Source organism: Zingiber officinale, chromosome 9B, assembly GCF_018446385.1.
Source record: "Zingiber officinale cultivar Zhangliang chromosome 9B, Zo_v1.1, whole genome shotgun sequence".
Taxonomy (NCBI): domain Eukaryota; kingdom Viridiplantae; phylum Streptophyta; class Magnoliopsida; order Zingiberales; family Zingiberaceae; genus Zingiber; species Zingiber officinale.
The window spans coordinates 83,474,632-83,487,295 of NC_056003.1; the positions used below are offsets into that span (position 1 = coordinate 83,474,632).

At 36.0% G+C, this 12,664-nt stretch overlaps 1 protein-coding gene across 4 annotated transcripts; it reads left to right on the plus strand.

Moving 5' to 3' along the window:
* The first annotated feature begins 7,606 nt into the window (after positions 1-7,606).
* LOC122022372 (DEAD-box ATP-dependent RNA helicase 27-like) lies at positions 7,607-12,632 on the plus strand. 4 transcript variants are annotated; one of them, XM_042580340.1, is made up of 14 exons: positions 7,607-7,823; positions 7,933-8,001; positions 8,598-9,042; positions 9,263-9,448; positions 9,714-9,899; positions 10,404-10,487; positions 10,642-10,683; positions 10,761-10,832; positions 10,912-11,211; positions 11,280-11,318; positions 11,406-11,510; positions 11,587-11,655; positions 11,732-11,857; positions 12,167-12,632. In XM_042580340.1, the coding sequence occupies exons 3-14, from the start codon at positions 8,674-8,676 to the stop codon at positions 12,344-12,346; spliced, it is 1,758 nt and encodes a 585-aa protein (XP_042436274.1). In that variant the 5' UTR covers positions 7,607-7,823; positions 7,933-8,001; positions 8,598-8,673; the 3' UTR covers positions 12,347-12,632. The 4 variants fall into 4 exon arrangements, with proteins under 4 accessions (XP_042436274.1, XP_042436275.1, XP_042436277.1 ...); XM_042580341.1 differs by having other exon boundaries at positions 8,621-9,042; XM_042580343.1 differs by lacking the exon at positions 7,933-8,001.
* Positions 12,633-12,664: the final 32 nt, after the last annotated feature.

The window sequence follows — 12,664 nt, forward strand, 5'->3', positions numbered from 1 at the left end:
GTTTTGAAAGGTGGTTGCACCGATTCAAAACAACCCGCTCTGATACCAATTGTTGGATCGAGAAGCACTAGAGGGGGTGAATAGCGCTCGTGGCTATTTCGTTCGATTCGTAAAACTATCGGAGTTAAAACACGCAGTGGAATAAAGAAAAACAAACAGAAAGAACACAAGGATTTACTTCGTTCGGAGCCTAGATTGACTCCTACTCGAAGGCCCGCGATCCTTGATCACTTTTAGTGGGCAACAACTATAAGCTCGATAAGGTTTACAAGTATAACAATTTATAGCTTAATTTAAACCAGAAATCTTATACCGACAACAATGGATGAAAAAGCGAAGCTCCAGGTCGTCGGTGTCAAGTCGCAGCACTTCAGAGTCGTCGATTTAGCAGCACGCAGCAAGAGGATCACTTGGAATTAGTTGATTAGAGCTGCTGGTCGAACCCCTCTTATAAAGGGTGTTCAAGGCGCCTTGAAAGCCATCCAAGGCGCCTCCACGCTGGCCGAGTCACACGCTGAGATAGGGGCTGAACTGGTCGAACCTTATCAGGTTCAAGGCGCCTTCATGCTTCCTCAAGGCGCCTCTATGCACCAGTCCAAGGCGCCTTGAGCTTCCTCCAAGGCGCCTTGCACCCGAGGCGCCTTGCACCCGAGGCGCCTCCAAGCTCCATGGAGGCGCCTCGGTACTGTTCATCCGAGGCTATTCTTTGCACTTTGGTCCCTGCAAGATACATTAATCCCAAATATACCCTGCAGCACAAAGTTAGCACATAAAACATAATAATATGAGTGAACGACAGTCATCGGACTGTCCGAGTCTGACTTCGGATTTCCAACCGGAAACCCTAGGTCGACCCGACGCCTACTGTTCCCTCTACGGGGAACGTGTCCTCACCTACTCCACTCAGGAGATTTACCTGTTGCCAATGCGATCCTCCAGATCGACTGGACTTTTGCTCGGTGCTCGATGCTTCCGGACTTTCTGCTAGACTTCCACTTCCCGGCTGGTCCAGTCTTTCACCTGGTTCGCGACACCAAGACTTTCCACCTAGGGTTACCCCCCTAGGACTTTTGCCTAAAGCACTCGACCCACCAAGACTTTCCGCATAGGGTTACCACCCCCTATGACCTAGGGTTACCACCCCCTAGGGTTTTTACCTTGCCTAACCACAATTAGGACATACCTGAAACACACAATCAAGTACGTTAGATCACAACACACCTTAACTTTGAATCCTTTGCCATTATCAAAACTCAGGTTCGATCGTCGGATGCTTCCCGCACCAACAATGCATATAATCAGAAAAACTATACGGACACATAGAAACTAATTTTGTTCCATTCTGACCTCTCTAACATTAATTTATAACTTTAATAAGTTCCACTAATTAATTTTCCTTTCTAACTTTGATATGTTCAACTGTAATTAAAATACATCTATTTTACTTAGGTATGAAAAATATATATATTTGGTAAAAAAAAATTATTTGGCGACATTTATATAATCATGAGAATGAGACGAACACATAGGAACTTATTTCATCTCATTACGAGCTTCCTAGGTCCATTAACTGATCTTGGAGTTTTTTTTTCATCACCAAGGTTTGCAACGAATCTAGAAATTCGTTGCAAATTGGCGACGAATTTTAAATTCATTGCAAACTTTGATTTTATACATGCAGAGCTAGTTGATGGACCTAGAAACGTCGGAATTTGATGAAATCAATTTCTGTGTGTTTGTATATTTGTTCTGATTATATAAATGTTCTAAAAAAAAATTTTGTTAGTATTTTTTTTTTTTGATTTTTAGATCACCTACGTGCCCGAAAAATATATTTCGGGGTTTAAAAATCACACATCCAAAATCTATTGGGTCAAAATGATTTTTGAAGACATGTGTATAATAAAGAGAACTATACGGATACATAGAAACTAATTTTGTTCCATTCTGACCTCTCTGACATTAATTTGTAACTTTAATAAGTTCCACTAATTAATTTCCCTTTCTAACTCTAATATGTTCAACTGTAATTAAAATACATCTATTTTACTTAGTTATGAAAAATATATATATTCCATCAAAAAATTATTTGGCAATATTTACATAATCATGAGAATGAGACGAACACATATAAATTTGTTTCATCTCATTCTGAGCTCCCTAGGTCCATTAACCAGCCTCGGAGTTTTTTTTTCTCATCACCAAGGTTTGCAATGAATTTCAGAATTCGTTGCAGATTTGCAACAAATTCTTAAATTCATTGCAAATGTTTGCAACGAATCTAGAAATTCGTTGAAAATCGACAACAAAATCTGAAATTCGTTGCAGATTTGCAACGAATTCTAAATTTGTTGCAAACTTTGATTCTATACATGTGGAGTCGGTTGATGGACCTAAATACATCAGAATTCGATGAAATCAATTCATATGTCTTCGTGTATTTGTCCTAATTATACAAATGTTCTTAAATTATTTTTAGTTAGTATATTTTTTTTGTGATTTTTAGATCACCTACGTGTCCGAAAAATATATTTTGGATTTTAAAAATCACACATCCAAAATCTATTGGGTCAAAATGATTTTTGAAAACATGCGTATAATCAGGAGAACTATATGGACATATAGAAACTAATTTTGTTCCGACCTCTCTAACATTAATTTATAAATTTAATAAGTTTCACTAATTAATTTTCCTTTCTAAGTCTAATATGTTCAACTGTAATTAAAATAAATCTATTTTACTTAGCTATGAAAAATATATATATTTGGTCAAAAAATTATTTGACGGCATTTACGTAATCATAGAATGAGACGAATATATAGGAACTTGTTTCATCTCATTTGAGCTCCCTAGATCCATTAACCGGCCTCAGAGTTTTTTTTTTCATCACCAAGGTTTGCAATAAGTTTCAGAATTCGTTGCAGATTTGCAATGAATTCTAAATTCGTTGCAAACTTTGATTCTATACATGCGGAGTCGGTTGATGGATCTAGAGATGTCAAAATTCAATGAAATTAATTCCTGTGTGTTCGTATATTTGTTCTGATTATATAAATGTCCTTAATTTTTTTTAGTTAGTATATTTTTTTTGTGATTTTTAGATCATCTACGTGTCTGAAAAATATATTTCGGGTTTTAAAAATCACACATCCAAAATCTATTGGATTAAAATGATTTTTAAAGGCATACGTATAATCAGGAGAACTATACGGACACAGAAATTAATTTTGTTCCGTTCTGACCTCTCTGACATTAATTTGTAACTTTAATAAGTTACACTAATTAATTTTCCTTTCTAACTCTAATATGTTCAACTGTAATTAAAATACATCCATTTCACTTAACTATGAAAAATATATATATTCGGTCAAAAATTATTTGGCGACATTTACATAATCATGAGAATGAGACGAACACATAGGAACTTGTTTCATCTCATTCCGACCTCCCTATGTCCATTAACCGGCCTCAAAGTTTTTTTTTTCATCACCAAGGTTTGCAACGAATTTCAGAATTTGTTGCAGATTTGCAATGAATTCTAAAATTCGTTGCAAATTTTTGCAACGAATCTAGAAATTCGTTGTGAATCTGCAACTAATTATGAAATTTGTTGCAGATTTGCAATGAATTATAAATTCGTTGCAAATTGTGATTCTATACATGCGAAGCCGGTTGATGGACCTAGAGACGTCGAAATTCAATGACATCAGTTCCTGTGTGTTCATATATTTGTCCTGATTATATAAATGTCTTTAAATATTTTTTTTAGTTAGTATATTTTTTTGTGTGATGTTTTGGAGTTCGTTGGACCTAGTTAGTATATAAATGTTCATTACCGGTTGATTTTTTTTTGGACCTAATTAGTATATTTGCAACGAATTTCTGAATTCATTGGAAATTTGCAACAAATCCAAAAATTCGTTGGAAATTTGCAACGTATATCCTATTTGTCGCAAATTTCAAGTTAAAATTTATTTAAACAATATCTGTAACGAATCCCGAATTCGTTGCAAATTTTGCAACGAATATGGTTTTTGTTGCAAAATTTGCAACGAATATGGTTTTCGTTGCTAAATTTGCAACGAATAGTTTTTTGTCCCAAAACTTACAATGAATGATTTTTTTTTGTCACCGATTTTGCAACAAGTCTATTTTTTTTTGCTAAATTGGAACCAAATTTAGCGGCGAAATATTTTTTGTTGCAGATTTGCGACAAATTAGTTCGTTCCTAAATTAGTTGCTAATTTGCAATAATATTTATGTTTGTTGCAAAATTCGTTGTAAATTTGGGAAAAAAATTATTCGTCGTAAATATTCATCCCTAAATGACTGTTTTTTTTAGTGAAATAACATAAAGCTTTTTGATGATCTTATTACTAAAACAAATAAACTTATTTATACAAATTGACCAAAATAATAATGGAAAGATTAAATAAGGCATAGAATCATAATAATTATAAACATAGTAATATAATAGACTTGGAAATATTATTTTTCCTATTTGATTCATGTCGATCTTGAATATATGCCAAATATAATAAATCACAATTGATTAAAATCAATTAGAGATTATTTCCATTATTGTCATTATCCCTCGACAAATTCAACGAGAGTGCCTAAACGTTGAGTTTGAGTGCTAACTTGGTGAAATGTTGTCTAGATAATGACTTAATAAATATATCAGCAATTTGGTCTTCCGTAGAGATATAAGAAATCGAACGTTGTCGAGTCGCCACAAGCTCGCAGACAAAATGAAAATTAATCTCTACATGCTTGGTATGAGCATGAAAAATAGGATTTGTCCCAAGATAAGTTGCTCCAATATTATAGCACCATATTTTAAGCGTAGCAATTGGGGAAAAGTGTAATTCTGAAAAGAAGATATTGTAGTCAAATAATTTCTGACGTTGCGTTAGCAATAACTTTATATTCAGCTTCAGTACTCGAACGAGAGACTAAAATGTCCTGGAGATGAGTGGTTAGACGGATGAGAATCAGAATTAGAAAGTGGATCACCACTAGCCGCCGAGTCTACAGGAACTTATGGAGATGAAGCAGGACCCAAGATACCATCCCCCTTGTACTTTCAATATGTCTTAATGAAACAATATGTGGGACTTCTAGTATATTGCTTGGTGATATTAGATAGTTGCCTTGATTATCTGAGGAAGGATTTGAGATAGCAACTGCAAACAGAAATAGAGATTCATCAAAAGTAACATGTCGATAAATATATATCCGATCGATCGAAATATGGAGGCAACGGTACCCATGATGCAAATTACTATAACCAAGGAAAACACATTATAAATAGCGAGGGTTTAACTTGTGCTTAGAGTAAAGTCGTAGCCAAGGATAACATGCGCTATCAAAAATACGAAAGGAGTAATCTGGAAGACAATTATAAAGTCTTTCCAAGTGATACTTATTTTGAAGTAGTAGAGTGGATAAGCGATTAATAAGGTAGACTGCGGTTTGGACGACATCATCCCAAAATTTAAGTGGAACCGAGGCATGATTAAGAAGAGCTAAGGCAATTTCAACCACATGACGATGTTTTTTCTAGACGGATCCATTTTGTTCAGGAGTGTGGGGACAAGAGACTCGATGGATGATGCCAGAGGAAGTAAGATGACGATGAAGTGCTTGATACTCTCCACCCCAATCAAAATGAAGGGAGAGAATTTTAGGATCAAAATAGAGCTCAACTTGTTTTTGAAATCGACAAAAAATATCAAAGACATCAGACTTTCTTTTCATCGGAAAAATACAAGTAAACTTGTTGAAATTGTCAATAAAAATAACATAATAAAGAAACCTTGATTAGATAGAATAGGCGTGGGACCCCACACATCAGAGTGAATAATTTCTAAAGGAAAAAATAGAAGTGCGAGAAGAAGACACAAAAGGTAATTTATGAGATTTTATTTTCATGCAAGCTTCACATAAATGAGAAAAGAAGGCTAAAAAAATTGGTAAACCATACTGGTTAATGATATTCTGAACAACACGTAGAGACGAATGACTAAGACGTGTGTGCTAAGAGAATTTATTAGTGTGTTCTTCAACAAACGCATTAGTATAGGTGGGCTGAAGTTGATAAAGACCGTCTTTAATATTTCCTCGAAGTAGAATATTTCCTATTGTGGGATCCTTCATAAGACAATGATGAGGATGAAATTCAAAAAACACATTATTATTAAGAGCAAACTGACGGACAGAAAATAAATTTTTAGTAATAGAAGGAACATGAAGAGTGTTGCACATGCGAAAAGTACGACTACATGAGTGAAAGGATGTATTTCCAATGTGAGTAATTTTCACACCTGAGCCATTACCTATTTGTACCATGTTGGGTCCAATATAAGGTGAAGCTTCTGTGAGAATATTATACTTTGGTGTAACATGATGAATTGCTTCAGAATCCGGATGTCATCTTGGGTTCTCAAGAGTCGAAGAATGAGATTACCGAGCTGTAGAATACCAAGAAGGTGGTGGTCGATTTGAAGATGCATGCTCTCCTTGTGATATAGTTGGTTGTCCCAATGATGCAGGACCACCGACAAAATTTGAGTCAAATCTTTTAGGACATTGAATATCAATATGTTCAACTCTGAGACAAATTTGACATCTTCTCCGACTATAAGACCAATCAAATCTTCTAGAGCAATGACTACTAGTATGACCAACGATGTGACAAATTTGACATCAATCTAAACCTTGCTTTTGGCCACATTAATATCATTGAGTATCTGACATCAAAAAATAAATAATGGACTTCGACGAAAAAGATGAAAAGTAGCGGTGATGGAACCTCGAGATGTCGGTGCCAAAATTGGCAATAAAGGATGTTGGCGTCGAAATCGGCAGCAAAGGACGACGACATCGAGATTGGCAGCAAAAGAACGTCGACACCAAATACAAAGGACGTCGACGTCGAAATCGATAGCAAAAGACGTCGGTGTCGAAATTAGTAGCAAATGACGTCGACGTCGACGTCGAAATCAACAGCAAAGAACGACGGTGCCAAAATAAGGAGACTTTTGGCAGAAAGCTACTGGAAAGAAATCTAGGAGGTAGAAGGTGCGTAGAAGAATGTCGACTTTTTGGAGTAGAGAGAGATCTTCAATTCTTGAAGAGAGAGAAATAGAAGTCGTGGAAGAGAGGCAAAAAAAAAAAAAAAAACCGAAGAATTATGACTCTGATACTATGTTAAATTAATAGGTAAATGAGAGAAATAACATAAAGTTTTTTGATGATCTTATTACTAAAGTCAATATACCTATTTATAAAAATTGTCCAAAATAATAATAAAAAAGATTAAATAAGATATAAAATAATAATAATTATAAATATATTAATATAATAAATTTAGAAATATTATTTTTCTTATTTAATTCATGTTCAAATATAATAAATCTTAATTGATTAAAATTAATTAAAAATTATTTTTATTATTATGCGCATGAGCAGTAGCGTCATGGAGACGAGTGGAACGGAGCATCATAATTTGTGCAGACATTTCGGCCCATCTAGGAGTGGGCTAATTCTTATTGGGGCCTCAAGTACTATAAATAACAATTACTTCGAGTACCATAAACCCTAACCGTTATTCCATTGCAGCAGCGCATGCGCATCTCCTCTCATCCTCCCGCTTCGCTCCGTCAACCGTCCCGGTCGTGGTGCTCCTCCGACGCTTCTCTGGTTTGCCTCCTCAATCCCGGTTCTGTTCTTCTCTCGAAGGTCTAAGCTGTTGACAATCTCACTTCTCCTGGCGTCGTCGCCTCTCTCTCTCTCTCTCTCTGCGAAAGGGAAAAAAGTGGTACTTGTTTCATAACCTAATGCTATCTAGAAGCACATCAATTTCCATTCATCTCAGTGGTTTATGGAAAATTTTGAATTGAGCAATACGCGTAACTTTTTATCATCAGGTTGACTCTATTCTTACTGATTAAGACTGGCTTTTGCTTGGATAGTGATTTAGCGGGCATACTTGTTTGGTTAGTGATTTAGTTATACTTGTTTGGCATTTTATATAAGTTTTTAATGATTTGTGGCATCATTTTAGTTCTACTCGATTTTGTGCAATTCCTATCCACCTTTTTTATAAAGTTGAATTCCTTTTTAACTGAGTTGTTAATAATCTATCTTACTTGATTCTTAAGAAACTAACTCCAATAGTTGCCTTAATATAGCTCTATACAAGTTTTAGCTACCTTCGTATTGTATTTGACTTTATGCAACTATTAAAGTATATAAACATGTCAACTTATGAAGTTTATGTGCACTATACTTTAACAAGGATGGGTACTTTACATGGGAAATGTAAAACTTAAACATGGGCAAACTGAACCATGATAAAAATATTAAAATTTTGTAAAACTATATTACAAATTATTTTTTTGTTTGGTTTTAACTTGAATGCTGATTTTCTCTGTCATTGCTGTATGTTAAGCTTGTGATCGAGAAACTTAGTGCCAACCTAGTTCCTCTCTCCATAACTTGTAGAAGTATTTGCATTTTTGTACCAAATAGATTTCTTCATGCTGCCTTATTCCTTTTTATTGTCAATTATTATAGTACCTTTTCTTAGCAGTAGCTGACTGTGCAACCAATTAGGCGAGTAGGAGCAAGCACTGCAACCATCTCCTGTGTATTGTACAACACTTCCCATGTCTTCTGCCAAGGAGCTTCGTGAAGTGAAAATGAAGAAGTCAGACAAGAAGCGTAAGAAGAGACCAGATCCTGACCAAGAGGAGGCCAACGCCATTAATAACGAAGCTGGCGGGCTTCCATCAGAAGAACAGAAAGTAGATAAGAACGAGGATAAATCCTCCAATGGCTCCAATGTGAAGCAGGAGACCCATGTGGAGAGCAATGGAGATGATGTTGCAGAAGGCGTGGAGGGGTTAACTACTTATGCTAAGAAGAAGAATAACAAAAGTCATGGGATCTTGACTGCTGAGCCTTTCTCCAGGCTCCCACTTTCTGAGCACACAATGAAGGCCATCCAAGAGATGGGTTTCGAACACATGACACAGGTCATTTTTCATTTATTCTTCAATAATGATATATTGATATCTTCAAACAACTCCATTTTGTGATTTTTTTTCTTACTTCAACTTTCTCCCTTCCCCATACAATTATGTTGCTACCCATCTTTCTTGTTTTTGTTTTGGTTGTGCTGACGAGTTTTTTGTCTTCTAATAATTTAGTTGTAGAATTGTTTTGTGTTTACCATGTCTCATCTTGCGATGGCAGATTCAATCCAGAGCTATCCCACCTCTCTTGGCCGGAAAGGAGGTGATGGGTGCAGCTAGAACTGGTTCCGGAAAAACTCTTGCTTTCTTGATACCTGCAATTGAATTGCTGCGTAATATTGGTTTTATGCCTAGGAATGGAACTGGTGTCATCATTATCTGTCCAACCAGGGAGCTTGCAATTCAAGTAAGACTTTTGTTACTAGTTCGGTGTATGTATTAATGTATATGATTTTGTTCAAACAAAACCATGGATGATTTAGTTTCAGATGGACAAGTTACTTATAGGGATTGGTTATTTTTTATTTAAATTTAAAATATGGATTTGATGATTGTGACTGTGTTTCTCTTGTCTGCAGTGATTCTTATTGAGAAAGTCAACAGAAGTCTTTTAAATGTTTGATGCAATAAGCAATCTAAATTCTCCTACTAACTTATTGTTCAAATGATAGACACATGCTGTAGCGAAGGACCTTTTACAGTACCATTCTCAAACCCTTGGCTTGGTTATAGGCGGAGCGGGGAGAAGAGGTGAAGCTGAGCACCTTTATAAGGGAGTAAATTTGTTGGTGGCTACACCAGGAAGACTTTTGGATCACCTCCAAAACACAAAAGGGTTTATCTACAAAAGTTTAGCGGTATGTTTTTTTGTGTAACGGAACCTACTTCTTTTGATACCATGGAGTTGTTTCATTAGTCATTTTATGGTCCTTGTGTGTTTGTGTTTTTCTTCTGGAATTTGAATGTATCGGTTGGCATTTCAGCATGCCCATCCATATTGAGAATGGATGTGAATGAACACTAGTAAAGTGGTGCTGGCCTATGGGGAGTTGATGTAGTTTGAAGTGGTGGCATACTGAAATATATTATCTTTGTTGAATGTCCTCACTGCTCATTGAGTTCCTTGAACTAAATGATCTTTTTTTCTTCTTGTGTTATTTGCTTGAATCCAGTTCTTTATACTTTTGTTCTACTAATTGCCTGTTTCCTCCATTGCATACCCATTCCGATGGTATTTTGTTAGCATGCCAGTTCCGGCGGCATTGCATGTTTAATCCTAACTATGATATCAATATTATCTTCATATATTCTTTTGATTGACATTCAAATACTAATTTTGAGTGTTTGTGTCTCAAATGTAGTTTCTTATAATTGATGAAGCAGATCGAATATTGGAGGCTAACTTTGAGGAAGATATGAAGCAGATATTTAAGCGTTTACCAAAGGTATGCTATTTAGTTTCCTTGTTAGTCCTTGCAAAAGTGGTGTAAAGTTGGCATAAGATTGTTTAATCATTACATGCATTGTCTGCTCATTCTTTAATGGAATATATAGTCTCCAGCTAACAGCAGCTTAACATATAATAATAATAATATGCAGACAAGGCAGACTGCTTTATTTACAGCCACCCAGACTAAGCAGGTTTGCATTTCATACTTGTTACTATTTTTTAATCATTTTTTTTTTTCATTTTCTTTAATATATAGAAAAATATGCAGGTTGAGGATTTTGCAAACTTGTCATTTAAGGAAAAGCCAGTATATGTTGGTGTTGATGATGGAAGGTCAAAGGTATGTTCCAAATTTGTGCTAATATTGTTTTACTTGTTTGTTTTATCAGTGATAAGGTTGACATGAATTCGTCTCTCAGGTCACTGTCGAAGGGCTGCAGCAGGGTTATTGCGTTGTGCCTAGCAATAAAAGGTTCCTGGTCTTGTATGCTTTTCTCAAAAGGAATCTTTCAAAGAAGATAATGGTCTTCTTCTCCTCATGCAATTCAGTCAAGTACCACTCAGAGCTTCTCAGGTATATACGAGTTGATTGTCTTGATATCCACGGAAAACAGAAGCAGCAGAAACGTACTAGTACGTTTTTTGAGTTCTGCAAAGCTGAAAAGGGTATACTGCTCTGCACTGATGTTGCTGCCCGCGGTCTCGATATTCCTGCTGTGGTAAGTTAAACTTTGCTTCTCTATTGCATTTTCTATTCCTAATGCTACAGCCTCTTGATTGTCTGTAGGACTGGATTGTGCAATATGATCCTCCTGATGAGCCAAAGGTGCGATTAACCAAATCAGATGGAATCCTGTTTGTCTTCGCGTGTGAAAATATATGTTAGTTTGTCTGAATTCACATTATTTTTTAGGAATACATTCACAGAGTTGGTCGGACAGCTCGAGGGGAAGGCAGTAAGGGGAATGCTTTGCTTTTCTTATTGCCTGAAGAGTTACAATTTCTAATCTATTTGAAGGTACATGTTTCCTGCATAAATGTGTCCTTATTTTGATACAGAAGTGTGCTAATCTATTTGGTATGGACTCTGATAGGAAGCAAAGGTTCCTGTCAAAGAGTACGAGTTCAACGCAAAGAAGGTGCCAAATCTGCAATCTCATCTGGTAAAAATCTTAAGCAAACATATTAATGTGTGTGTATATATATACAATTGCAAACTGAACTTTGGAGCGTGTCCAGGAGAAAATAGTCGGGGAAAACTATTTTCTGCAACAATCGGCTAGGGACGCGTATAGATCCTACATCTTGGCCTACAATTCACACTCTATGAAGAATGTTTTTAACGTTCACCAACTTAATCTCAAGGTATGAACTAACATTCTTCTCTTGCTTTGTTTCTGTGAAATCTGATAAGCACGCTTAAATATTTTATAAATTAAAAAAATCCTTTCCTGTGTGTATTCCTATTTATCACTATTCTTTGAGGAAGTTTCCTAATAGACAACATGAAAAAATTAAACTATCTATATTTCCAATTATGTTTCTTCTCTCAATATCTACCTTCCTAATGTTCTATGTGCTTTAGTATTAGTACACGCCTCTTGCTTCTTTCTTAGGTTTGTAATAGTTTTCTTTTGATCTCTATCTTTATTATACTTGAGTTTTGCTTAACAGGACGTTGCTGCTTCCTTCTGCTTTACCACGCCGCCAAAGGTGAACTTGGACTTGGAAAGCAGCGCCTCCAAGTTCAGGAAGAAGATGCGCAGAACCGATGGCGGTCGACACGGCATCAGCTCAAGTAATCCTTACGGAAGACAATCGACCGACGATACAAGACAATTTGTGCGGCACTAAGGTGCAAGGGAACCAATGAAGAGTCAGCACAGAATCAGCTCAAGTAGCCCATGCAGAATGAAGAAGGTACAAGACAATTTGTGTTGCATGATAGTTGGGTGTCCAAAATGGCAGTGCCCAAGATGTATTGTATTGTTAGAGGACGGGTTCTGACGGATTCCAATTTTGTTGCTTTGTATTTAACAAAACATGTAGTTACTTAAATCGATGAAGACAAAAGCATCATTATCATTGTAAGGTTGTCCAAAGAAGGGCACACGAGGCTGAGACACTAGTATTTATTTCACTTCCCTTGTCGCCTACTAACTTTATTTCAAT

Bases quoted from the DNA above. Each gene is read 5' to 3' on its own strand.
- LOC122022372 (XM_042580340.1), top strand. From the start codon at position 8,674: ATGTCTTCTGCCAAGGAGCTTCGTGAAGTGAAAATGAAGAAGTCAGAC. The intron at 9,043-9,262 runs GTCATTTTTCAT...TTGCGATGGCAG, and splicing joins GTTTCGAACACATGACACAG to ATTCAATCCAGAGCTATCCC. The intron at 9,449-9,713 runs GTAAGACTTTTG...TTCAAATGATAG, and splicing joins CCAGGGAGCTTGCAATTCAA to ACACATGCTGTAGCGAAGGA.